The following is a 26,723-nucleotide window of genomic DNA, read 5'->3' as shown; positions in this document are numbered from 1 at the left end:
AGGAGGTAAAATATCAGGGCACTTCTATAGGCTGGGAAAAAGACAAGATTTTGGCAGAAATAAGCATACTAATTAATGATGAGACAGGAAAGAAATCTCTAAGCTTAACTCAAGCCAGGATAAAGTTATTACCCCAAGTTATCAACCTTCCTTTGCTGTTCTCCATGTTTACCAAGAACTTCCTGCTTACTTATCACTATAAATGAATAAATTTACATTCTAATGGGAATTTCCAAGTCTTAGCAAGTCAGTAGAGAATGGTTTCTCAACCTGAGGGTCAGTACCTTTGTTCACCTATGTAATATCCTGGGAAGTCCAGCTGGAACAGCCAGCCAAATGATCTCTGTCTTTTTATTATGCACCCTCACCTTTCTCACCAACTTCTAACTGTAACACAGGTCACCACAATCTTGTAAATGTCTGTATCCATCTGAAAAATAAAATCACATGTCATATATAGGTAAACAACCAAATGAAGGTGGCTGAGACACTAAAATAATAGCAAAGTTAATAGGAAGAAATGGCTTCATTACTAAATGAAATCATAACTACTCTTTTAACTCCAAAAACAGATTACTGCTCTTACTTAAGTAGGCCCCTGGCCCTTATACTTCACTTATAATGATAAATAAACATTCTTTGGGGAATATAGTAGGGAACTAAATCTGGAAGCTCTAGGTATTTGTTTAGTATGATTTCACTCAGTAGAAGGCACTAAAAAAATCAAATCTGAATCTTATAAAACACATTTGTCTACAGGATATGCAAGGGACATAAAAGCAAGTCAAGGGCCAGTATTGTGGCATAACAGGTAAAGCCACTGCCTGTGATGCTGGCATCCCATATGGGCTGCTCCACTTCTTATCCAACTCCCTGCTAATAGCCTGGGAAAAGTAGTGGAAGATGGCCCAAGTACTTGGGCACCTGCTACCCAAGTGGGAGACCTGGAGGAAGCTCCTGGTCCAGGCTACAGCCTGGCCTAGCCCTGGTAGTTGTGGCCATCTGGGGAGTAAACCAGCAGATGGAAGTTCTCTCTCTCTCTCTCTCTCTCTCTCTCTCTGTAACTCATTCAAATAAATAAATCTTTAAAAAAATTGAAAAGACTTCACAGTGATAGAATCCAAAAAATCCAAATGTGCCTAGAAACTTTACAAAACAACTAAATTTCTTAAATGATTAACTTAAAGGGGAAAAGGAAGGGAACCTATAAATTAAATGAGATTTAAGTAAATAACAACCAAATGCTACGTACAGATCTTGTCTAATTTAAACTAACCAACAGTTAAAACAATTAAAAAAGAAAAAATCAAGGAAATATGAACACAATCTAAACAGTTATCATATTAAATAGTTAAATTCTGTAGGTGTGATAACGGTATTGTGCTTTTTTAAAGTCCACTTAACTTTTAAAGATACATACCAAAGCAGTTAGGAATAAAATGATAAGATATCTGGAATTTGCTTCAAATAACTGGGTGCTTCAAAATAATATGTAAAGTACAGATGAAACAAGGCTGGCTTTAAATTGAAGCTGGGTGATGGAGAAAGTTTCATTTTATTATTCCCTATACTTTTTAATATGTTTAGAATTTTCCATAATAAAAAGTTACACACATATACACACACACACACACACACACACACATACACACACACAGAATGGGTACTACTGGTTGCCAGGGGAGGGGAATGGACTAAGATTCCCAATCTAGCTAGCTTTAAGCTCATTAACTAGACAGATTCTTTGAGGGTCCACTACAAACTGACAAGTCCTCTTCTCAAGTCCTGCCTTTCATCTGACACCATTAGCCTAAGAAAAGACTTTAAGTCATCTGTCTGGTTACTTACCAGACACCTTTTAATGTCCAAGTTTGCTACCCAATTTTACTTGCATTTAAGAAAAATTAAAATTTCTGAAGCTAACAGAATTTTAGCATCTGTAGAATTTATTCAACATAACCACAGAGGCATTATCTTCATGCTGTCACACACACATACAAGCACAGATACAGCACAATATCCATATTTATCCCAATGCATTCCTTCTGAGGCTTATTTATATGTCTTCATATGCCACAGCCCATCATTTAAATAATGGATATTTTCAATGCCAATTCCTTTGTTGACTTTCTCGCTGTAGAGGGAAAAAACACAAACATTTTTATTCCTTTTTATAGGTTCTCTCATGGTAAATATAATCCAAAGTGCATTGCTATTTTATAACTATTGAGCCACATTAGGGAATTGTTATTACAGTTATATCTATATCAAACTATATTACTCTGTTGAAGTTGTGTTAAGATGATTTTAGCAGCCTGAATAGTGAGCCTAGGGGCAGGCACTTGGCCAAGCAGTTAAGACGCTGGTTGGGATGCCCACATCCCATACCAGAATGCCTGGGTTTGAATCCCAGCTACTGATTCCAACATCCTGCTAATGCAGATCCTAGGAGGTAGTAGGTGATGGCTCAAGTAGTTGGGTCCCTGCCCACCCATGTGGCAGACCTGGATTGAGTTTCTCTTCCTGGCTTTGACCTGGCCCAGCCCTGGCCGTTGTGGACAATTAGGGAGTGAACCAGAGGATGGGAGCATTCTCTCTCTCTGTGTTTCTCTGCATTTCAAATAAATAAAATAAAAATTTAAAGAAATAGTGGGTCTACAGAAGTAATATCATCACCAGAAAAGGAAAATATCAAAGTATTATAATAACCTTGAAATAAAATTAATAGGACTAATTTGGTTATTAAATGGGTTCCAAAGTTTTTAATGTTACCTATATTTTGATAATATATCTTTAATAGTCTCTCAATATTCTACACTTTTTATAGTACAAGATCAGAATACAAGATAAGTATTATATGGTACTGAACTATGTCACTGTATAAAAACTAGCAGCAAGACCTCTTTCCCCCTCCCAATTTAAACCACACCAAAAAAAACTTCCTTAATTATCACCTATATACATGCATATAAAACAGTTGTGCTGGCACATGGGTCCTTTTCAGAATACTTAAGAAAGAATGCAATGTTGAAGAAAAACTAGACTTCAGTGGCTTCTTAAGTGTTGGGAAAAATCAGAAATGAGGCTTTTGTGTTTAAAAATTCTAAGATGTGGTAGGAATGAGAGTAAATTCCACCTGTACTTCTGATGCTTCCAGAGTTGGTGACCAATATCTTAAAAGCTAAGGGGGCCTAAATGAGACTTACATGTCTTCTGCAGACATCTTCATGACTCCAACACACAGAGCATGCTGTTTCCCTTCAGCCATAATTGCCTGTAAATACACGGCTAAGAAAATTGTTTATCAAAATTCCTTGTGGAGGAAAGAAGGGTGAGGTATCAATGATCATGTTACTAAGGTAGCCACTTTGCATCCATCTTATGTTCTCTCCTAGGTCATTAACTCTTTTAAAGCAAGGACCTTATCAGTGTCTGTAAGGCACACTATAAATATTCACTAAATTCCAAATGTATGAATATTATTATTTTTGTTTCAAGTCAAATGTTAATACTATAGCCACATACTAACAAAACCAGAATGTCACGTAAGAAAGGAGGTAAGATTTCTTTCACATAAATACTAAAAACTTTGAAATTAAAAAAAAAATCAATTGTTCTAGTGTTTTGATCATTCATACATAAAGAGCACATTAAAATGATTGTATTCCAATTCTATCTTTAAGAACCCCATGTAATTTTTTCAACCTTTCTAAAATAACCACAATGGTCTTGGTTATCATCTGAAGTTTCTGGAATGTTATACACTGAAGTACATATTTTAAAAAGTAAAAGTTAAAGGGTACACAGGGCCTCTCCGTAGTATATTTTTGCAATTTTCTGTAAATATGCAATGATTTCAAAATACAAATTTTAAGAAAAAGTAAATGTTAGGTACTAGGATAAAGTTTCCCATTTAAGGGAAACTTCAGAACTATAAACTTACTAACACATAGAGAAATCATGAGCATACAAAGGTAACCTGTTCTCAAAGACTACTTTTATCCATTGGTTTGCAGTTCATTCATTCTCAACCCAAGGCAACCAGCTACTACACTATGATAAAGAAGACAGCCTCCTGTCCAGTCCTGTTCAAACTAGTAGATAATAACCCATTAAATTCAGAATATACTGAAACAGCTACTTATAAATGGAAATCATGGAGAATTATTCAGCTATGTCATGGCTTGAACAGACCCCTAAGGAATGTTTGGGATTTGACATTTCTCTTTGAAAAAACATTATGCCCCAAAGAACCAACTTAAAAATGAATTTTGAAAAAAGAAGTCAAAACTTTTCAAAAGCTTTCACTACCTCTTTTTTTTTAAAGATTTTATTTATTTATTTATTTATTTTATTTGAGAGGTAGAGTCACAGACAGTGAGAAGGAGAGACAGAAAGGTCTTCCTTCTGTTGGTTCACTCCCCAAATGGCTGCAACGGCTGAAGCTGTGCCAATCCGAAGCCAGGAGCCAGGAGCTTCTTCCCAGCCTCCCACGTGGGTGCAGAAGCCCAAGGACTTGGGCCATCTTCCACTGCTTTCCCAGCCCAAAGCAGAGAGCTGGATTGGAAGTGGAGCAGCCAGGACTAGAACCGGCACCCATATGGAATGCTGGCACCGCAGGTGGAGGATTACCCTACTGCGCCATGGCGCCAGCCCCTTTCACTACCTACTTCTAATACAAAATTATTGCTTGAGAAAAGAGATATTATAGCTGGTATTTAAATTCTTTTCCTTTTTGAGTGTCCTTACTCCAGTGTATCTGGGGAAGCCAAACTAAACATTGAAGTGGCAAGTGATGTCAAAAGAGCTGATCCAATAATATCATCTAAATCTTTTCTACTTGTAATCAAAGTTTTATATTGTATCCCAAGTCTGATAACAGGCCTGGGGCTAGCGTTTGTCACAGAAGTTTAACATGTTGCTTGTGACACCAGCATCCCATATGAGTGCCAGTTCAAGTCCCAGCTGTTCCACTTCAGATCCAGCTCCCTGCTAATGGACCTGGGAAACCAGTAGCAGATGACTCAAGTCCTTGGACCCCTGCCATCAATGTGGGAAACCTGGATGAAGCTCCTGGCTCCTGGTTTTGGCCTGGCCCAGTGCTTGTCATTGTGGCCATCTGGGGAGTGAACCAACGGATGGAAGTAGTCTGTGTGTGTGTGTGTTTGTGTGTGTGTCTCCCTTTCTCTATAACTCTGCCTTTCAAATAAATAAATAAATAAATCTTTAATAAAATAAAAACAACAATAGGCAATAGGCCCTAAAAGGGCTGAAAAGTATCTGAGTCTCTTTTGTAATTTGTTCTCATTTAATGTCAAAGAAAATACCCAGATAGGATATAATTTAGTATCAAGACACAAAAAGTTATTCTCACACTTCAACTGTAATCAGAAAGGCCCGAGATAACCTTTAAAAAAGTATATCTAATATACTCTCTTGGAAGATAGATCTTTCAATGAAAACAAGAACACAATGAATACATTTTAGCAGTTATAGCCTGGGAAGGATACAACAATGGTATCTACTGCTGCAGGGTAAAGCTTAGCTCCTGGAGAAGTTAAGCCCGGACACATGATATTTGCTCCACTGAGTACAAATTTGATGGCTCCTTTATCAACTTGCTGGTGTGGCAGGATAAAAGGATCTAGAAGAAATATATTACAAATATTAAAACTAATTACTCAAAAAGAAAAAAAGCAAAGGACATAAACAAATATTTCCCAAAATTACAATACTCTGACAGATGAAAAATAAAACTAAAACATTACTTTTTACTTATCAAAGTTATAAATATTTTTATGAAAAGTAATTACCAGTGCTAGCAAGAAAGTGGGAACACTGGCATTCCCACACACTGTTAGGAGGCTTGTAAATGGTAATAACCTTTAGGACTACTTGGCAACATGTATTAACCACTTTGGAATTGTTCAAACTCTTATATTCAGTAATTCTACTTCTAGAATTTCATCCTAGGGGAAAATGAGGGAAGCAAAATTTATTTAAATAGAAAGACATTCACTGCAGCACTAATATTTATAATTCAAACAAACTGGAATCAATCTAAATGTCCAACAACAAAGTAAGTGGTAAATAATTTAAGGTATGTACAATATTCATGTATTTTATATATGAATATATATAAAATGTTTACATGTTTTTGTATATATGCTTATATATATAAAACAAATTAATGCTCTAGGAAATGCTCACGATATAAAGTTAAGTGGAAAAAAGTATAATTAAAAAACATCAGGAACCAATGCTATGGCATAGTGAGTAAAGCCACTGCTTGCAGTGCCGGCATCCCATATGGGCGCCGGTTCGAGTCCTGGCTGCTCCACTTCCAATTTAGCTCTCTGATATGGCCTGGGAAAGCAGCAGAAGATGGCCCAAATCCTTGGGTCCCTGTACCCATGTGGAAGACCTGAAAGAAGCTCTTGGCTCCGGATCGGTGCAGCTCTGGCTGTTGCGGCCAATTGGGGAGTGGACCAGCGGATGGAAGACCCCTCTTTCTCTCTCTGCCTCTCCTTCTCTCTCTGTGTAACTCTGACTTTCAAATAAATAAATCTTTAAAAAAACAACTATCAAAAAGATCAGTGGTTACTTAGGAGCTAGAAGAGAAGGAAAGAGACATAGGTGGGACATAAGGGCTATCTAGGGCAGTAAAGTTTTGTGTACTATAACAGTGGATACTTGACATTATAATCCACAAAACTGTACAACACAAAGTGAACCCTAATGTAAAGTTATTAATATTAGTTCATCAGCTGTAACAGGTGTATGACACTAATGCAAGGTGTTACTATTAGGGGACCTCTACAGAGAACTCCATTGTAGAAAAAAAAAATACATATATTACAGGAAACTAACAGCAGTTATCTCAACATCAGGGGATCATTAGTTATGTATTTCTGAACTTTGAAAATTTATATAAGATACATGAATTCCTTTTAGATTCTTTTTTCTTTTCTTACAAACCCTTGTGTCAAGGGCTGACTTTCAATAGATCACAGCAAGGGAGCTGCTCTGCTATGTATGAAACCCCGACCCAGAAACAGGTTATCTATGAACGCTTTAGTGCCAAGTTCCCCACAAACATGCATTGTGATGGGCGAGAAGGTGGCCCCCTTTCTGGCCTTTTAGATTCTTGAAAGAAATTAAGTACATGTATGTGTAAGTGTGTTTATTAACAATTCAAAACCTAACAACGGATCACTGCAGGATTTCAAATAATGACTGTAGGACGACATTTTAACCCTCTCAGGGTTCTGAAGGAGTAATAATGACAATAATGGGTAAAAATTATTTATTTTAATGCCTTATCCCTGGCCCTTTCACTATTCAAAGAACAGGTAAGTATTTTTCCTACCAAGGTACCAAAGTAATTTAAACATGGTACCAAATTAAATATCTTACTATTAAAAAGGAAAGTTAATGACTGCATTTACTGTTCACATGCTATAACTTATTTTCTAGTTCTTCATCTCCATTAATATCTGCCCCTTAATAATGATATTACTATTAGTGAGCATTTATTGAACAATTATTATAGCATTACAATGGCTATCATATATATATATCACTTACTATGTTCCAGGCATTTTGCTAGGTATATTACATGCACTATTTCGTTTAATCCTCACAACCCTGGGAGATATATGAAATTATTGTGTCCATTTTTAAAGATAAGGAAGCAAAGCTTAAAGAAGTTAAATGACTTGCCAAAAGTGACATGCACTGGGAATCAAACCCAGGTCTGCATAACTCAAGTTTTAAACCACCATACTATCCTGCTTCTTGCACAAGAATAACTTTCAAATGTTCTAAAAGGTTCATATTCATTAATATGTTATTAAACAGGAATGATCCTTGCCCCCATTTATTATGAAAATGCTCGACATACAAAATACTAGAATAGCTTAATGAATACATGGACACTATCTACTTAGATTCACTAACTGTTCATTAATACCTTGCCATATTTCCTTTACCTCTTGCTTTCAAATAAACAAATCATTTTTTAAAATGTTTTTAAAAGAAAGTCTCTTTTTTTTTTCTTTTTGTGGAGAGGTGATGCCAGGGAAGTAAAGAGGCCCTGAATTTTTTGTTTGTTTTTTCAAACCAGGAACCAGTCTAGGGTCATACAATATCTTAGTTGAACAGCAGTAATATCATCAAAATGCCTCAATGGCACTAAAATATTTTCACTTACAAATGCTCCCAATGCATCAGGATTCAATTTTTCACTGTACTTGATGAAATCAGTGTAATCAAATAATTGAACTTATTCTCTTGTAAATATTAAAATATTCTACCTCTCTCAAGACTTGCCTAAGAGGTTTACTGTTCCTGACCTCCAGATAATTCAACATTTACCGCCTATTACCTAAAAGCCAAACTCTTAAGTCACCAGCACTAACACAGCCTTGCCAGTCACTCCTTTCCCTTCTGCCTCTTAGCTAAAATGCCAGACTGAAAAGCAATTTTACTTCCCATCTGAAAATTTCTTGTACACTAGAATTATATCTTCCTTTGGATTTCTTTTGTAAAATATTCAGTCTAACAACATTCAGGAGCTGGAGTTGTGGCATAGAGGATTAAGCTACCACCTGCAACACTGGCAACCCGTATGGGTACCAATTCAAGTCATGGCTACTCCACTTCCCATTCAGTTCCCTGCTAATGGGCTGGGAAAGCAATGGAAGGTAGTCCAAAGTTTGGACCACTGCCACCCACGTGGGAGACCTGGATGGAGTTGCAGACTCCTGGCTTCAGTTTGGCCCAGTCATGGTCATTGTGGCCATTTGGGCAGTGAACTAGCAGATGGAAGATCTCTCTGTCTCTCCCTCTCTCAGTCATTCTGCCTTTCAAATAAATAAATAAATCTTTAAAATAATGAGTTAACTATCAAAAGTTACTTGCAATTCCATTTGTGATTTCCAATAATGCCAAATGCATATTTCTAACAAGACTTACATTTGTGAAGCAACCTTAGGGTTGGATAAAAAGGCCCTTCTCTTTGTCTAAAAAATAGTAATTCTCCATTTACTGTAAGGATTTCTATATGTTCATGGCTGTAAGACAAATGACAAAGTACCAAGTTAGATATTTTAGGAATATCAAATATCTTTTAAAATGCACATAAAACATGCATGTACAAAGATACAGTAAATTTAAAAATTTTTTTCAATAAAGAACTCAGCCAAAAAACACCATTTACATTGTCTTTCCTCTACTAGTCCAATAGAGGGGGAAATAAAGAAAAATATGACCTGCTACAATCAATTTTATTTCACATTTTATTACTTTAATTTCATGTTATGTAATTCAATAAAACAAATCTCTGTAAAACAAAGCTGAAATAAATCAAATTCAACTCTGAAAATATTTAACTCTTTAATAAACAATTCACAAAGTCACACTTCTCATGGACATAAAAACATCTGAAAATACAAATATGGATAAGTTTTAGTTATTCTGCACCTATTTCCATCATTAATCTATCAAGAGTTAATGTGAAAATAATTCCATTTAGCACAAGTGGAATCTAGTCAGTAAATATTCAGCTACTATGAGTTTTACATAGAAAAAAAATAAAAACTTACCATCGAACTATTTTGACAGGATCTTTCTTAGGCATGATTTGATTAAGCCATGGTTCAATACCTGGAAATTGATCTATCAACTGGTTCTTAATACCCTTAATTACTGAGGTTTTCAACTGGATGCAGTTGGACACATTTTCTTTTTCATCAAATCTGCCAAATGATTTTTGCAAGAAAAAAAAGGTATTTCTAAGCAAAAGCAGAATAGCTAAAGGTATTATTCTAATCAGTCATCCATTCCCAAACATGTATTTAAATCTTAAAATATTTAAGAAATAAACTTGTTTTTAAAAATGCCATTTCCCTTTTATTCTTTGCAGCACAAAGCCACATCTTAACAACGGTATTATAACAAACTTTCATGCACAAAGCAATTAGCTGAAACGGAGTAGTGGGAGAGATGAGACAAATTTTGCACTATAATCTGTAATCAGATACAAAAATGCTTTTCCTGAAAAATCTTAGGCATTCTACCCAAAAAGAAACATTCTCCAACCAATAATAAAACCTGTATTTAAAAAAAAGTTTTCAACTGTTGATGCAAAATATTAATTTGAGATACAAAGTATCAATCCAAATACAGCACAGAAAACCAGCCGCTGCTAGGCTATGTAATCTGCCAAGATTTGACTAAAAAGTGACGATACTTCCTAAAATCCCTATTTATTTTTGCTTAAAATTTCATGCACAAAACCCACCTTCCTTTGCCCATGTTCCCCCTTCTTTTTTTCCGTTTACCAAATCCGTAAAGCAAACCTACTACGTAGGTTCCCAACGAATTTTTGTCTTACACTGAAAGGCCTATTAGGCAAGCACGTTATTTTTAAAGACAAGGTTAATCTGGAAGCTAGGCGATAAGCATGACAGGCCACTTGCTTCCTGTCACCCAGACTCCTTCACTCCCATGACCCAGGAAGTCAAGCCTTCCCTTATTTAGTTCATATCTAATAAACATATGGCAGTGAGCACAGGGCTCCCCTCTCAGCTAAAGAGGATATGCCCCTAAATCACAGTGCAAGAATGTGATTGGTAGAACCCTAGGAGTGGAGACAGAACTGGGGGAGGAGGCAAAAGAAAAAGAGATAAAGAGAAAGAAAATAGGAGTGGAGGAACCGAACCCCGATTAAGAACTAGGGATGAAAAGCTTAAAGAGGTGTTGCGAGTTGCGAGTGAGAGCATAGTGCTATAGAAAACCTTAGGGAGTCAGGATGGCAGGGGCGGGGGAGAGAGAAAGAGGATTGTTGCTCTCGCCCTCTTCCCCACCTCCACCCCCACCGCCTTTGTGAGCAACCGATGGAGGCCACAGCATGTCCTTACTTCTTGAACATGATCCAAGGTGAAGGGGGCGACGATAGGGAAGGGCCCGGATTGGGAAAGAAATTGAATTAGCAATGGTCCGGCAGATCCCCCTACACGAGGAAGGCCGGCTCTGACAGTCGGAGCTGGTGTCGTTACCCGGAAGACGAGAAAGCCCGTCGCGCTTTACGGCTCCTTGAAATCTGACTACTTCCGCTCCTTGAGCTCCACGTCGGCGCTTTTGCCGGCTTCTTTTGGGAACGGATTCTTCTCTACTGAGGGTAGCTGAAAGGGCGGGACTTGAGAAGGAAGAAGTGATAAAGCAATTCTTTCTCCTTGCAGGAAGAGAAGAATGGAGGAGGCGGGGAATCGATCAAAGCAGCATTTATGGCAGTTGCGTCAGTTACGGGTTCCGCAACGGGTCAAGAATCTTCGGTGCTTCGTTGCTAACCGCTGTTAACGTAAACAATTTTTTAGTGGGAACAGTTTTTGTTCTTTGTTTGAGAAATGAAATAGCCTGGTGCCTATCGACCAGCTTAAGCTCAGGCAAGCCCCGTGGCTTCATTTGATTATACTGACAGGGTTGCCAGGTGTAGTAAATAAAAAGTACAGGACAGTTAAATTTGAATTTCAGATAAACAGCGAATACTTTTTTTTTAAGACAGGGACATTTTCCCCCTATTTTATTTTAAATACAGAGATATCTTGTCCTCTGGTTTCACTTCCCAAATGCCGGCAACAGCCAGGGCTCGTCAAGGCTGAAGCCAGGTGTCCACAACTCAATCCGGATCTCCCACGTGTCTGACAGAGACGCAAGTAGTTGAGCCATCACCTGCTGCCTTCCCACTGTGTGTATTAACAGTAAGTTGGATCAAAAATGGAGTAGCTAGGACGAGAAACAAGCACTCCAACGTGGACTGCAGAGCGTCCCACCCTCATGAATACAGTTTTAAATGTAAGTATACCTCATCAATATTTTGGACATACACTAAAATATATAGTCCTTGTATCTGAATTTAATTGAACATCCTGGTTTTTAATCGAGTAACCCTGTTCACCGGCCACAAGTAAGGTACCCTTATAGAATAAAATAAAAGTCAGTAGATTGCAATCTCTTGCCTCCCCCTGTACCTACAAGTTGAGCTATAAAAAGGTAATTTCCTTGAAGGATAGAATGGACTTTGGTGAGAAATACTAGACTAATCAAACTGAAAAGACAACAGCTAAAGAAAACACTTTGCTTAAGTATTTTTTAAAGAGCTGAAAGAAAAAAATTATACACATCAAGGGTTTTGATCAGCAAAGAAAGCATAGAAAAAAATTTTAAACCTGAACAGTCTCTACTCAGGAGGTAGGATGAATGTGCACTAACAGTAGAACAAATACACTTGTCTCTCCAGGGAGCGAATACTCCAGTCCATATTGGAGGGATAGACCATTAGAACACTCATAACAAATGGTACTATATATTTGAATTGTCCCACAAACTCACTTTGTCTTCATTCTGAGGTACCAATAATCTTCTGACTACAAGTTGGGTTCCCTTGAGTATCTATCCACAGGGGAAAAAAAATTTGCTCTTTTTGCGTCAAATCTATGTGAACAATTATGTTTGTAAAATTAATAATTAAGCATTTTGATTTATACATCAGTGTCTTGTAAAAGTCCTTAGTGTGAATTCACATTCCCAGTGTCAGTCAACTATGTGACATTTAGAATATTGAGTTTATGAACCTGCAAAACCGAAGACCAGATCTCAAACTACGGTTTGGACTACAATCAGGCTTCTTGCCAAGCATCATTCTTCTCCTGGTAGCTTTAACATCATCCTGTAAGCCTACCAGTTAACTACAAATAATTGTAAACAGTAATCAACAGCTATTGTTAAGCACTTAGAAATAAGTGAAAAATAGATGATTTGGGGCCAGCATTGTGGCTTAGTGGGTAAAGCCGCTGCCTGCAGTGCCGGCATCCCAAATGGGCACCGGTTCGAGACCTGGCTGTTCCACTCCCCATCCAGGTCTCTGCTATGGCCTGGGAAAGCAGTGGAAGCTGGCCCAAGTACTTAGGCCCCCACACCCACGTGGGAGACCCAGAAGAAGCTCCTGGCTTTAGATCGCCCCAGCTCCAGCCATTGCGGCCATCTGGAGAGTGAACCAGCAGATGGAAGCCCTTTCTCTCCCTCTCCCTCTCCCTCTCCCTCTCCCTCTCCCTCTCCCTCTCCCTCCCCCTCCCCCTCCCCCTCCCCCTCCCCCTCCCCCTCCCCCTCCCCCTCGGCCATCCTCCTCTGCTTTCCCAGGTGCATTAGCAGGGAGCTGGATCAGAAGTGGAGCAGCAGGGACAGGAACCAGCTCCTATATAGGATGCCAGCACTATAGGCAGTGGCTTAACCTGCTATATCACAGCATTTTTGGCAGGCAGTTACAGAGAGGTAGAGGCAAAGAGAGAAAGAGGTCTTCCGTCCACTGGTCCACTCCCCAAATGGCCAAAATGGCAAGAGCTGAGCTGATCTGAAGCCAGGAGCTTCCTCCGGGTCCCCCATGTGAGTGCAGGGGCCCAACAGTGCTGGCCCCCCATTTTTTTCTTTTTACAAAGGTACTCACTGTACACATAGCTGAAGACACAGAAAATCTGAGTTTTTCATACATTTTTACTAAAAGAAGTAATCTAGTTATAAATAGCATTAAACACTTCACAATAGTGTTGCCTGCTTAGAATTTTGATGAGATTTTAAAGAGCCATCTTGATGCAAGGCTCTGAAATGCTGCCCAAGGAAGTTTGTAGTTAGGCTTTTCTTTTTCATAAATGTCCCTGAACATTAAAACATGGCACCCAAACTCTTCAGAGTATTTAGGAAAGAAAGGTTTCTTCACAGTGACAGAAAGAGAGAGAGAGAGAGATGTCTTCCATCTGCTGTTTCACTCCCCTGATGGCTGCATTGGCTGAGGCTGGCCAGGCTGAAGCCAGGAGCAATGAGCTTCATTCAGGTCTCTCACGTGAGGGGCCCAAGTACTTGGGCCATCCTCTGCTGCTTTTCCCAGCATATTCCTGTCATGTTTTCAGCTCACTCTCATTCTCCCCAATGATACTCCAACCCCTCAACAAATAACTCATTTCCTAGAGATAAAGTAGAAGTCTTCAGATGGGAAGACAAGCAAACTAGAAATAAACATCTTTTCCTACTGTTAAGATGAAAGACATTCTTTTTCTAATCTAGGTCTAATTCTTCCATCTGCATTCCAGATCCCAGTCATGTTACTCAATCTATTGTTGCCTGTCTCCTATATTTCAACCTGTCTCTCTCTCCTGGCTTCTTGTCAGCTTTTTCAAGAGAAATGTATATATTTTCCCAAATTATATAACATTCAAACAACATAGAAGTAAAATGACAATAATAATATTAAGTACTTGTGCCTTAGTCTGACACTGTTGCAAGTACTTCCATATATTAATTCATTTAATTCTTGGAGTGATTTATAAATTATATTATTAGTATTTCCATTTTATAGATGAAGAAACTGAGGAAAAAGATTAGTTTGCCCAAGATTATCCAGCTATGAATACTGGAATCTGGATTTGGAACCCAAGTAGTTACAGCTTGTGCTCTCTAAATTGCAACACTTAAAGACATCCTGCCCTGCCTCTTCTCCTCAGCTCTTCCCTTCCATCCACAAACACAAGAACTGGTGGTAGTTTTATGTGTATCTTTCCAGAAAATTGTTGATGCATTTACATATATATTGCACACACATGCATTTTAAAAAGTTTTTTATTTTATTTTTAAAATTTATTTGAAAATCACAGTTACAGAAAGACAGAGATAGAGAGAGAGAGAGAGAGATCTTCCATCTACTGTTTTACTCCCTAGATGGCTATAATGGCTGAGGCTGGGCCAGGCTGAAGCCAGGAGCCATGAGTTTCATTCGAGTCGAGTCTCTCATCAGAGGCACAAGTACCTGGACCATCCCAGTATATTAGCAGGGAGCTGGATCGGAAGTAGGGCAGACAGGACACAAACTGGCATCCATAAGGGATGCTGACATTGCAGACAACGGCTTAACCTGCTGCCCCACAGCATAAATGGGGTCACACTATATACACTATTTTGCTTTTTTTCTATTCATTTCACTAGAGAATTTCATCTTGAAGGTTTTTCCATGTCAGATGATAAAGATGGAGATACAAAAAGAAAGTGGAAGATATGTTATTGCTTTTGTGGTCTATAGGGCATTCCACAGTATATGTGTACCACAATTTGTTTAACCAGTCCCCTTCTGATCATCATTTAGACACCCACAAGAAGGATGAGATGGAGCCACACAATTCCAGGTTTCTTAGACCTTCTGCAAGCCTCCAATCTTCAGAAGTTATGATTCTGTGTTCTGGCATCTATTCATTTCACTTCAGAAGTTCTCAACAATATCAACAGGAAGTCAGAAGATACCCCAAATACAGCCCTATTCCTACCAGTAGTCAAGAGCAAAATCATACACTAGGACTAAAACCATAACACCTTGAGGTTCTCACCTTTTATCAGTAAAACACTCCAAGGAAAGGATTAGATTGGAGCAAATATCAGGCTTCTCCAAACTCTTGCTTCTATCAACATAAGTTAAAGGACAGTTCCAGACACCCAACTCTCCCAGTAGATTTACCATCATTATGTAATTTGAGTCTACAAGGGACTGTTCTCTTTTTTTCTTTTTTAAAAAGATTTATTTGTTTGTTTATTTGAAAGACAGTTACAAAGAGAGAGAGTGAAAGCGGGGAGAAGAGATAGAGATATCTTCCATCTGCTGATTCACTCCCAAAATGGCTGGAATAGCCAGGGCTGGGCCAGGCCTAAGCCAGGAACCAGAAACTCCATCCAGGTGACCCATGGGTGGCAGGGGCTCCATGGCAGGGGCTTAAACACTTAAGCTATCATCTGCTGCCTCCTAGGATGCATTAGCAGGATGCTGGATTGGAAGCAGAGAAACTGAGACTAGAAAAGGCACTCTGATATGGGACTGTGGATATCCCAAGCAGTGGTTTAACCTGCTGTGCCACAATGCCTGCTCCTATTTTCATCATCTTAATCAGGCTTTGTATATTCCCTATTCTGTCGCCATCTCTCATGTTTACTTAACTACTGAAATCTACACTATACCTTCCAGAACTCATATTCATTATTAGTTAAACCTGTATTTTCAGCCTTTCTGTGTGCCTCTTTCACCTTCTTATATGAAAACAAACTTGGGTCTTTCCTACAGTCATTACTTCCTCTGTATGTAGCCCTCAGATGATAGCTGTTTATTTTCCCACAGGGAAGGATAGATGTCTTCTTTGTTCCTTTCTGACATTTCCAGATCATTCATCTCCTTAAAACTTCCCTGTTTTGAATTTCATATCAACAGATTACATGAAGATACTTTAAAATGTTCATGGATGGGGCCGGCGCTGTGGCTCTCATGGTTAATCCTCTGCCTTACGGCGCCAGCATCCCACATGAACGCCAAGTTCTAGTCCTGGTTGCTCCTCTTCCAGTCCAGATCTCTGCTGTGGCCCGGGAGGGCAGTGGAGGATGGCCCAAGTGTTTGGGCTCCTGCACCCGCATGGGAGACCAGGAAGAAGCACCTGGCTCCTGGCTTCGGATCGGCGCAGCGCCGACCATAGCGGCCATTTGGGGAGTGAACCAATGGAAGGAAGACCTTTCTCTCTGCCTCTCTCTCTCACTGTATATAACTCTGTCAATTAAAAAAATGTTCATGGAAAATATAATTAAAGTTTATTTTGAATAGACATTGTGGTACATTGAATTAAGTTGCTGCTTGGGACATCAGCATCCTATAGTGCAGTACCTAGTTTGAGTCCTAACTACTTTGCTCCCAATTCAGCTTCTTGCTAATGCACCTGGGAGGCAGCAGATGAAGACCCAGTACTTGGGTTCCTGCTGCCCATGTGGGAGACCCAGATGGAGTTCCTGGTTCCTGGCTTTGGACTGGCCCAGCCCTGGCTGTTGTGGGCATTTAGGGAGTAAACCAGTGGATGGAAGATCTCTCTTTCTCTCTCTCTCTCTCTCTCTCTCTCTCTCTCTGTGTGTGTGTCTTTCAAATAAATGTTTTTCAAAAAAGATTTATTTATTTATTTGAAAGGCAGAATTACAGAGAGGTAGAGGCAGAGAGAGAGAGGTCTTCCATCCACTGGTCCACTCCCCAGATAGCCGCAAAGGCTGGAGCTGCGCCCATCCGAAGCCAGGAGCCAGGAGCTTCTCCCGGGTCTCCCATGTGGATGCAGGGGCCCAAGGACTTGGGCCATCTTCCACTGCTTTACCTGGCTATAGCAGAGAGCAGGATTAGAAGTAGAGTAGCTGGGACTTGAACCGGCGCCTATATGGGGTGCCAGCACTACAGGCAGCGGCTTTCACTACTACACCACAGCGCTGGCCCCCAAATAAATGGTTTTTTGTATTTAAAATACCACCTCCCCTCCTATCTCTTTTACTTAGTTTAAGTTCCACATAGCATGCATTACCTTCTAACATACTATAAAACCTATTAGTTTATTATATTATTATTTATTATGCATTTTCTCAACTAGATTGTAATTCCCATGAAAACAGAAATTTGCCAGGCTTTGTTTATTGTTGTATCCAAGTTCCCATCACATGATAGTCATTCAATACATATTTGTGGATGAATAAAAGGAATACTACTTCAAATACCACCAAAGTTTCCCATTCCCTGTTATAGCAGCAATCCTAGAAATAGTTGTCTATGTTCACAGTCAAGGTTAACATCATCAGTGATAGATCATGTTGATAACATGTCCCTTTGATAAGATTAATAATAATGGTGCTGTATCCTTCTGATCTTCCCCCCAAAATCCATAATCCCTGTCTAATTATGAAAACAAATGATACAAACCAAAATTCTAAAAAATATCTCAACAGATCCATTAAGATTACAAGGTCAATAAAAATAAGGAAAGTTTGAGAAACTGTCACATGTAAAAGGTGCCTGAGGAGACACAACAATTATGTAGTATCTTGGATGGGATCCTGGAACAGAAAAAAACGAAAATAGGTAAAAAAATAAAAGGAAATTTGAATAAAATATGGGATTTAGTTAATAATAATCAGTATTGGTTTATTATTTGAGACACATGTCCTAAAATTAGAATGTAGAAATGGATGCACAACTCTGTGAATACACTAAAACCATTGAATTGTATGGTTTAAAACAGTTATATAATATTTAAATTAAATCTGAAGAAAGCTATTTTAAGGGAGGTTCTTTGGCTCTTCAGTTACATTGTCACTTGCCGATATCAGAGTGCCTGGTTCAAGTCCCAGCTCTGCTTCTGATCCAGCTTTCTACTAATATGCGTCCTGGGAGGCAGTAGAGAATGGCTCAAGTAATTGGGTCCCTGCCACCCATGTGAAAAAACTAGATGGACTTCTGGGATCCTGGCTTTTGCTTGTCCTAATATTGGTTGTTGCAGGCATTTGGGGAGTAAACCAGTAGATGGAGGATCTCTTGTCTCCATGCCTTTCAAGTAAAAATGAAAATAAATTTTTTTTAAAAGACAGCTGTTATATTTTTTAAAAAGCCCCTTTCTAAATGTGCTGATATTTTAAGGCTCTTTTTCAGTGGTGAGTTTCTAATGTTATTTCATTGTGATCAGGAATGTTACTTGTATAGTTTTTACATTTTTATGAAAACTGTAAAAATGTAAAAACAATTCATTTTGAAAATGTTAAGTAGTGATATGAGCTTCTCTAATTCCTGACTTATCCAGGTGATCTGTTGACTTCTAGAGAAATATTGTACCTCACAGGTGCCCAAAAGTCTACCCAGAAGTTGTACTACATATTTCTTATCAATCATTCTGAACTGTTTCAAACCTTCACTCCATCTGAGACCAGTCTCTCCACACCAGTTTCATTATTTGAATTCCACATCTTCCTATTTTCTCAGGAACCTTGACTTATCAATTATTGTATCCCTGGAGTCTAATTCCCCTTTCCTTGAATCTGGACTGGTTTTAGGGATGCTCTTAATCAAATCAAAAGAATGCAGCAGAATGTTGTTCTGGTATTTACAAGGCTGGATCAGAAGAAGCCTTGGAGTTTTGACCTGGGCTACTTGGCATAATCCCCTTGAGACACTGTAAAAATTTGTCTACACTGAGTCTGTGGTTCTGTGAAGAGATTCTTGCTAGCCACGTGGAGAGGCTGTCTAGACAGAAGGATGATAACCTATTTCCCATTAGTCTAATCCCTAACCACTCAAGTTATCCAAGCTGAGGTCCCAGATACAATGAAACAGACATGAGCCATCCCTGATGTGCCCTCTCTGAAACCTTGACCCAAATAATCATGAGATTATAATAATAATAAATTACTGTTTTAAGCCACTAAGTTTTAGGATTGTGTATTATGCAAAGCCAGATAATGGGGATGGTCAGAAGTGACCATCATTTTGCCAAATCTAATAGACATGTTTTCATTTTTTTTTACTTGTCTGCAACTCTTGTCATGGATAGCCATTCCCTGTTTTTGGAAAATTCTTGTCCCTTGGTTTATCTGACACACTATTCTACTTTTTCTCATCCTTCTCTGGTTACTCCTTATCTTCCTTTACTCAACCACTAATTTTTAAATAATTTTTTTAAATTTATTTGAAAGAGTTACAGAGGGTGGTAGAGACAGAGAGAGAGAGAGAGAGAGAGAGAGAGAGAGAGAGAGAGGTCTTCCATCCACTGGTCTACTCCCTAAATGGCCTCAATGGCTGGAGCTGAGCTTATCCAAAGCCAGGAGCTTTGTCCAGGTCTCCCACATGGGTGCAGGGGCCCAAGGACTTGGACCATCCTCCGCTGATTTCCCAGGTGTATTATCAGGGAGCTGGATTGGAAGGGGAGCAGCCGGGACTCAAACTAGTGTCCATAATGGATGCCAGTGCTGCAGTATGGGACTTTAACCTGCTGCTCCACAGCACCAGCCCCTACCATTAATTTTTTTAAAAAGATTTATTTATTTGAAAGTCAGAGTCACAGGGAGAAAGGGAGGAACAGAGATCTATCTGCTGGTTCACTCTGCAAATGGCCACAATGGCCAGGTCTGTGCTAGGCCAAAGCCAGAAGACAGGAGCTTCATCCAGGTCTCCCATATGGGTAACAGGGACCAAAGTACTTGGGCAATCTTTTGCTGCTTTTCCTAGGCCATTAGCAGGGAGGTGGATTAGAAGTGGAGTAGGCCAGTGCCATGGCTCACTTGGCTAATCCTCTGCCTGCGGCACCGGCACCCCGGGTTCTAGTCCCGGTTGGGGTGCCGGGTACTAGTCCCAGTTGCTCCTCTTCCAGTCCAGCTCTCTGCTGTGGCCCAGGAGGGCAGCAGAGGATGGCCCAAGTACTTGGGTCCCTGCACCCGCATGGGAGACCAGGAGGAAGTACCCAGCTCCTGGCTTCAGATAGACGCAGCACGCCAGATGTAGTGGCCATTAGGGGAGTGAACCAACGGAAGGAAGACCTTTCCCTCTGTCTCTCTCTCACTGTCTAACTCTGCCTGGCCAAAAAAAAAAAAAAAAAAAAAAAAAAGAAGAAGAAGAAGAAGAGAAGAAGTGGAATAGCCAGGATACAAGCTGGCACCCATATGGGATTCTGGCATTGCAGAATTGCAGATGGTGGCATTATGTGCTATGCCACAATGCTGCCCCTCAACTACTAAATGTCAACCTTCAATTTAGTTATAGAGTCTCTTCTCACTTTACAGTCTCTCTTTAGGTGATCCTACCTATAGCTCGGCCTCAGTTACCAGCTGTTCATATACCACACAAATTTATATCTCCAGTTTTTTTTTCTGAATATACAAGATTTCAAATGCTTACTATGCAGTGCCTCATAGATATTTCAAAAAAAAACTCAAATTCAACATGTTCAAAACCAAACCCTTTTCTTCCTCCTTTCCCCCAAACGAAAGCCAACAATCTGGTCCTTGTACAGTGTTCCTTAAACCAGTAAATGACACCACCATCCATCCATTTGTACCAGTTAGAAACTAGGGAGCCAACGTTGTTATATCGTCTTCTTCATCTTTATGTGCAGTCCATCATGAAGCCCAACCAATTTTTCCCACTAAGTATCTCTTTTTGTGTGTGAAGTGATAAGGTTTAATTAGGGATAGGGCATCTGTCAGAATGGAAGGGATAGATAGAGAGTGCCCAGTTACTGGGACTGGGGGACGGCGTGGTTACATGGTTGAATGGAGAGAATACACCCGGGCAGGCCAGGCAGGCAGCTTAGCAAAGAGAGCAGAGGGCTGAGCATGCAGTCTGTTTGGACTCCCTAGGTTTTTTAGGGAGTCTGTTTGCCCACCTTCCCCTCTCCTCCAGGACAAAGGATGGGGAGCCCTGGCAGAAGGGTTTGTTGGGTGAAAATTAGCAAATTCTTCTCCAGATTTGTTGGCACTGGAGAAGAGTAGAGGGGCTTCCCCTAGGGCATCTGTGAAGGATTTTTTTTTTTTTGACAGGCAGAGTGGACAGTGAGAGAGAGAGAGACAGAGAGAAAGGTCTTCCTTTGCCGTTGGTTCACCCTCCAATGGCCGCCACGGCCGGCGCACCGCGCTGATCCGATGGCAGGAGCCAGGAGCCAGGTGCTTCTGGTCTCCCATGGGGTGCAGGGCCCAAGCACTTGGGCCATCCTCCACTGCACTCCCTGGCCACAGCAGAGAGCTGGCCTGGAAGAGGGGCAACCGGGACAGAATCTGGCACCCCGACCGGGACTAGAACCCGGTGTGCCGGCGCCGCAAGGCGGAGGATTAGCCTAGTGAGCCACGGCGCCGGCCTGTGAAGGTTTTATTGCCCCATGTTATCAGGTCAGGTAACCCATTTGCTCCTGAGAGAGAATTCTCCTGGGAGCTTTCCTTGGTGGAAGGGCTGGGACCACCTGGAAAGTTATCAGGGTCTGAGCAGGACTTTGAATTGCACAATGCTGGGCTTCTGGAGCTTCCACAGTAGGTGCTGGGCTTCAGGCCCATCTCACACATACAAAGGCTAAATTTCTAACTTCCTACTTAACATTTCCCCCCTCAAGAGAGAAATACCCATAATATTATGGGGATAAATGGCCAGAAGTCCATCTTCTGTAGCTACTTTGGTAGCCTGACAAATGGGCATAGAGATGGATATCAGGATTTTTCTCTTGCTCTCTGTCCCATGATATTTGAGAGTAGCCTTGAGAAGCATTGTCCTGTTTGGTCCAGAGGGCAGGTCACCTTGTCTGATGAGGTAGGCTGGAAGCCCTGTCTTAGAAGCACCAGGAGCTGGATGGCTTGTCTTCTGTTAGAGACAGAACAAAGATGTTAAAGCACAGTAGTCTACAGAGAAGCAGAAAGAATGTGGATGCAGTTGCCGAGGAGAGGCAATAACCAGGATTTCCATGACCAGATGTGATGTTAGGCCAAATATTTTAGCCTTTTCTGACCTGGTCCTGGAGTTGTCTGGCCTTTTCCAGGAAACCATGAATATGATTTTGTACCCATCTAGTTTGACCCTAGTTCAGGGCACTTTCTTGGGAAGCAGGTAGCATGCTGGTCTAGGGCCTCCCTGTTTGAAGGACTTAGTTAGCAATCGCTTTGTGAGAGCCCTAGTCATGGAAGCTTGTTTGTTTTTCCCAAAGGAGGGGCCTCTGCTTTGGCTCTCTATTTAGAGCCTGATCTAGGAACTGTGATATTTCCCTGTATCTAGGAATCAGTAACCTGTTAGGGAAATGCTGGGACTACCTGAAGTTTGCAGAAGTAGGAATTTGCTGCATAGCCCATATCCTCTGGGGCTGGTTTTCTCTCCTCAGGGGTGAGGATAAGGGTTCAATAGTTGATTCTCGGCCGGCGCCGCGGCTCACTAGGCTAATCCTCCGCCTAGCGGCGCCGGCACACCGGGTTCTAGTCCCGGTCGGGGCGCCGGATTCTGTCCCGGTTGCCCCTCTTCCGGGCCAGCCCTCTGCTGTGGCCAGGGAGTGCAGTGGAGGATGGCCCAGGTGCTTGGGCCCTGCACCCCATGGGAGACCAGGAAAAGCACCTGGCTCCTGGCTCCTGCCATCGGATCAGCGTGGTGCGCCGGCCGCAGCGCGCTGGCCGCGGCGGCCATTGGAGGGTGAACCAACGGCAAAGGAAGACCTTTCTCTCTGTCTCTCTCTCTCACTGTCCACTCTGCCTGTCAAAAAATAAAAAAAAAATAAATAAATAAAAATAAAAATAAAAAAAAAATAGTTGACTCTCTAGTAGACTGGCTATGCTTTTTTCCCCCTCTGGATGCCTAGTAGCTAAATTTTGCTACGAAGTTAAGCTAATATACAAGACCAAAGTCTCAGGCTGGAAAAGGAAACGGGCTAATAAACCATTTACATTTAACCATCTACATTTTGGATTATTGTGCACCTCCCTCAAGAGATAGGCCCTGTAAGTCCTCAGTGAAGACCTGTCCAAATAAGTGTAGGACTATCTAAGTTAACTGTTGCTTTAAGCCCTGTTTTTAGGAACTGACAGGAAGGGCTTTTTGAAGGTTAATAATATTTGGATAGGCTTTAAGGCCTGGCCAGATGTATGTGAAGCCCAGACCTATCCATGGGGTGCTGGAAGAGAATTGCAAGAGATATGTGCATCTCCTTAAGGAAGACACCCTGTTGACTCCCATTACATGGCTTGACTAGGAGGAGAGCTGAATAGAAGGCTATTACAAATAGACAACTTATGTTTCACTGACCTTAGGCCGTCCCCTCAACAGCAGTGATTAGAGTTGGAAGCAGGGCAGAGGTTAGGCAGAGCCAAAGGCTTTTTAGCCACGGGGTCTGCGGTTCTGAACTAGTAATCCTTTGGCACCCAGGGCAGTTCCGTTTCCAGTGGCCTTGCTCTTGGCAGAGCTGACAGAAGCCAGTTTGCTGTTTGCTCAATGCCCTGGCTCCTCATATCAGAAAAAGGTGCCATTTGGGGTGGATTAGCCTTGTTGGGTCTCCTTGATGGCAGATCACCATGTAAAGCAGCCATTAATAGGCTTGTTGCCTATACTTACATTGCTCCTTCTGTCTAGCTTGCTCCTCGTTCTCCTGGTCTCTAATAAAATAGACCATGGAGGTAGCCTCTATGATGTCAGTCAATGGGGTGCTCAACCAAACCCTGATTTTTGAAGATTTCTTTTAATATCATCAGGGTGAGCTATAAAGCTATGGTCATGGGCTAATTCTGACAGTTAGTATTTCCCTGTGAGTTAAAGTCATGCCCATGAGGAGAAGTATGGCCTTTCAGGTAAGATCAAATGTGGTGACCTGTTTATATATATTGAGGTCATCAGCACAACTTCCTATCTCCCCCTCAGTTTGGTTTAAAAGGGGAGTTCTGCCCATTTACCGTGTACACAGAAAAATCAATCTAGCTGTAACATTATTTCATAGTTTAATCTCTCATTGTCTGGCTATGTTACTTGGTCCTCTATACTGTGGCTAGGCATTATTACAGAAAAGATCAGTCATCCCTTTTATAAGGTCTGGGGATCAAACAGTATATCACAGTGGAGAGTCATATGGAACAGTCAACTTCCCTTCTGGATGCAGTTTTCTTTCAATCCCTTCATGACCCCTTCGTGAATTCCCTCGTGGGTTTCTTCATAGATCCTTTGTGATGGATCGCCAGAAATGTCACCAGAGAAAAGGTTGTGGAAGTGGTGGGGTTCTTGTCTTTCACACAAGAAAGAATTAAGGCACGAGACAGAGAGCGAAGTGATAAGGTTTTATTAGGGATATTGCATCCGTCAGAATGGAAGGGACAGATAGAGTGTGCCCGGGACTAGGGGAGAGTGTGATTGCATGGTAGAATGGAAAGAATACACCTGGGCAGGCCAGGCGGGCAGCTCAGCAAAGAGAGCAGAGGGCTGAGCATGTCACTAATTAGCTTTTTTTTTTTTTTTTTTTGACAGGCAGAGTGGACAGTGAGAGAGAGAGAGACAGAGAGAAAGGTCTTCCTTTGCCGTTGGTTCACCCTCCAATGGCTGCCGCGGTCAGCGCGCTGCAGCCGGCGCACCGCGCTGATCCGATGGCAGGAGCCAGGTACTTATCCTGGTCTCCCATGGGGTGCAGGGCCCAAGGACTTGGGCCATCCTCCACTGCACTCGCTGGCCACAGCAGAGAGCTGGCCTGGAAGAGGGACAACCGGGACAGAATCCGGCGCCCCGACCGGGAATAGAACCCGGTGTGGCAGCGCCGCAAGGCGGAGGATTAGCCTAGTGAGCCACGGCGCCGGCTACTAATTAGCTCTTAAAGCTTGCTTGTTCTTTCTCAATGTCCACCACTCCCGTAACCTCTATCTAAGATATCTTCTTTTCTCATCACAAATACAGTAATGGCCTTCTAATTGACTTCCCTTGTTTGCTTTTGCCCATGATACAGTATTTTCTACAGTGTGGCCTTTTCACTTTCAAACTTTCTAGTGATTCCTTTTGTTCTTAGGATAAGATTTGAATCATTAAGATAGACTCTGGAGCCCTGTATAGTGTGGCCAATATCTATTTCATAAAATTCTCTACTTGTTCTCTGAGCTCCAGTCACACTGGTGCTCTTTTGTCATTTATATACAGTATGCTTCCTACTACCACAGGACTTTTGCACATGCTTTCCCTTTTCTGCTGCAGTGCTTTTTCTTTTTTTTTTTCTTTTTTTTAAGATTTATTTATTTGAAAGTCAGAGTTACAAAGAGAAAAGAGAGGTAGGTGGGGGTCTTCCGATGGTTCACTCCCCAATTGGCTGCAATGGCCGGAGCTGCGCTGATCCAAAGCCAGGAGCTTCTTCCGAGTCTCCCATGCAGGTGCAGGGGCCCAAGGACTTGGGCCATCCTGTACTGCCTTCCCAGGCCATAGCAGAGAGCTGGATCAGAATTGTAGCAGATGGGTCTTGAACCGGCACCCATATGGGATGCCGGCACCCCAGGCCAGGGCGTTAACCCACTGCGCCACAGCGCCAGCCCCCTTGCAGTGCTTTTTCTTGCTCATTTCCTAGTTAACTTCAGTGTACTCATCAGATCTCTGAGAAAGTTTAGCTCACTCAATGAACGTTCTATGACTTCATGGCTCTATATATCTCTCCTACACAGCACTCAATATAGTTGTAATTTTACATATATTTGAACAAATATTTGAATAATATCTGTCTGCCTGCCAGGAATATAAGTCTCATTGGCTGGCACAAAGGTTGTTTTGCTTACTTCTGCACCCACAGAGTGTAACACAATGACTGGTTAACACTAGGTGCTAAATATATATTTGTTGGAGAAGGCAGAAATGAATAAAGGGAGAAGGTGGATGGAGGAGAGAAGGATCAAGAGAAGGGGATCTCCTATGATTGGTTACTGTAAATTTGTATTCTTGTATTTCTAACATACTTTGTTTTACATATTTCTAGTTAATGTTTTACATATTTCTAGTTAAAGGTCCATGATTGTTACATGTTCTTGGTGACATATATATTTTAACAATATTAAATATCCCTTTGTCTCTTTTAACATTGTTGGCTCTGCACACACACACACACACACACACATATATTTGAAAGGCAGAACAATGGAGAGGGAGGGAGGGAGGGAGGGAGGGAGAGAGAGAGAGAGAGAGAGAGAATCTTCTATCTTCTAGTGACCACAACAGCTGGGGCTGTTACTTGGTCCTCTATACTGTGGCTAGGCATTATTACAGAAAAGATCAGTCATCCCAGGCACTCAACTATTTGGACCACTCAACTATTGGACCACTCAACTATTTGGACCACAATATGCTGAGTTCCCAGGCACGTGACCAGGAAGCTGCATTG

The 26,723-nt window shown here is 41.1% G+C and overlaps 2 protein-coding genes across 11 annotated transcripts in view; one reads left to right on the top strand and one right to left on the bottom strand.

Moving 5' to 3' along the window:
• Window positions 1-1,928: 1,928 nt before the first annotated feature.
• Window positions 1,929-11,354, bottom strand: MCTS1 (MCTS1 re-initiation and release factor). Of its 9 annotated transcripts, none has more exons than XM_070066833.1 (7): window positions 11,061-11,187; window positions 9,606-9,758; window positions 8,977-9,074; window positions 5,511-5,644; window positions 3,207-3,274; window positions 2,505-2,610; window positions 1,929-2,134 (listed from the first exon to the last, which is right to left on the bottom strand). In XM_070066833.1, exons 2-7 carry the CDS (start codon window positions 9,638-9,640, stop codon window positions 2,105-2,107), a joined length of 471 nt encoding a protein of 156 aa, XP_069922934.1. In that variant the 5' UTR covers window positions 9,641-9,758; window positions 11,061-11,187; the 3' UTR covers window positions 1,929-2,104. The 9 variants fall into 9 exon arrangements, with proteins under 9 accessions (XP_069922934.1, XP_069922932.1, XP_051683742.1 ...); XM_070066831.1 differs by having other exon boundaries at window positions 10,923-11,120; XM_051827782.2 differs by lacking the exon at window positions 11,061-11,187 and adding an exon at window positions 10,304-10,878.
• Window positions 11,350-26,723, top strand: part of CUL4B (cullin 4B) — a 70,339-nt gene continuing 54,965 nt past the window's right edge. For both annotated transcript variants that reach the window (XM_008273162.4, XM_051827777.2), the window contains exon 1: window positions 11,350-11,856. The gene's annotated coding sequence lies outside the window, so the exon portion shown is untranslated. The remainder of the gene's footprint in view (window positions 11,857-26,723) is intronic.

Source organism: Oryctolagus cuniculus, chromosome X, assembly GCF_964237555.1.
Source record: "Oryctolagus cuniculus chromosome X, mOryCun1.1, whole genome shotgun sequence".
Classification (NCBI taxonomy): Eukaryota; Metazoa; Chordata; class Mammalia; order Lagomorpha; family Leporidae; genus Oryctolagus; species Oryctolagus cuniculus.
The sequence above is the reverse complement of the archived record's forward strand: the minus strand, read 5'-3'. Positions and strand labels throughout refer to the sequence as shown.

Coding starts and splice junctions, on each gene's coding strand:
- MCTS1 (XM_070066829.1), bottom strand. Junction 9,075..9,605: donor CCTGTCAAAATAGTTCGATG/GTAAGTTTTTAT, acceptor TTTGTCTTACAG/CCATGAACATATAGAAATCC. Junction 3,275..5,510: donor CAGCAGTAGATACCATTGTT/GTATCCTTCCCA, acceptor GTGTATTTACAG/GCAATTATGGCTGAAGGGAA.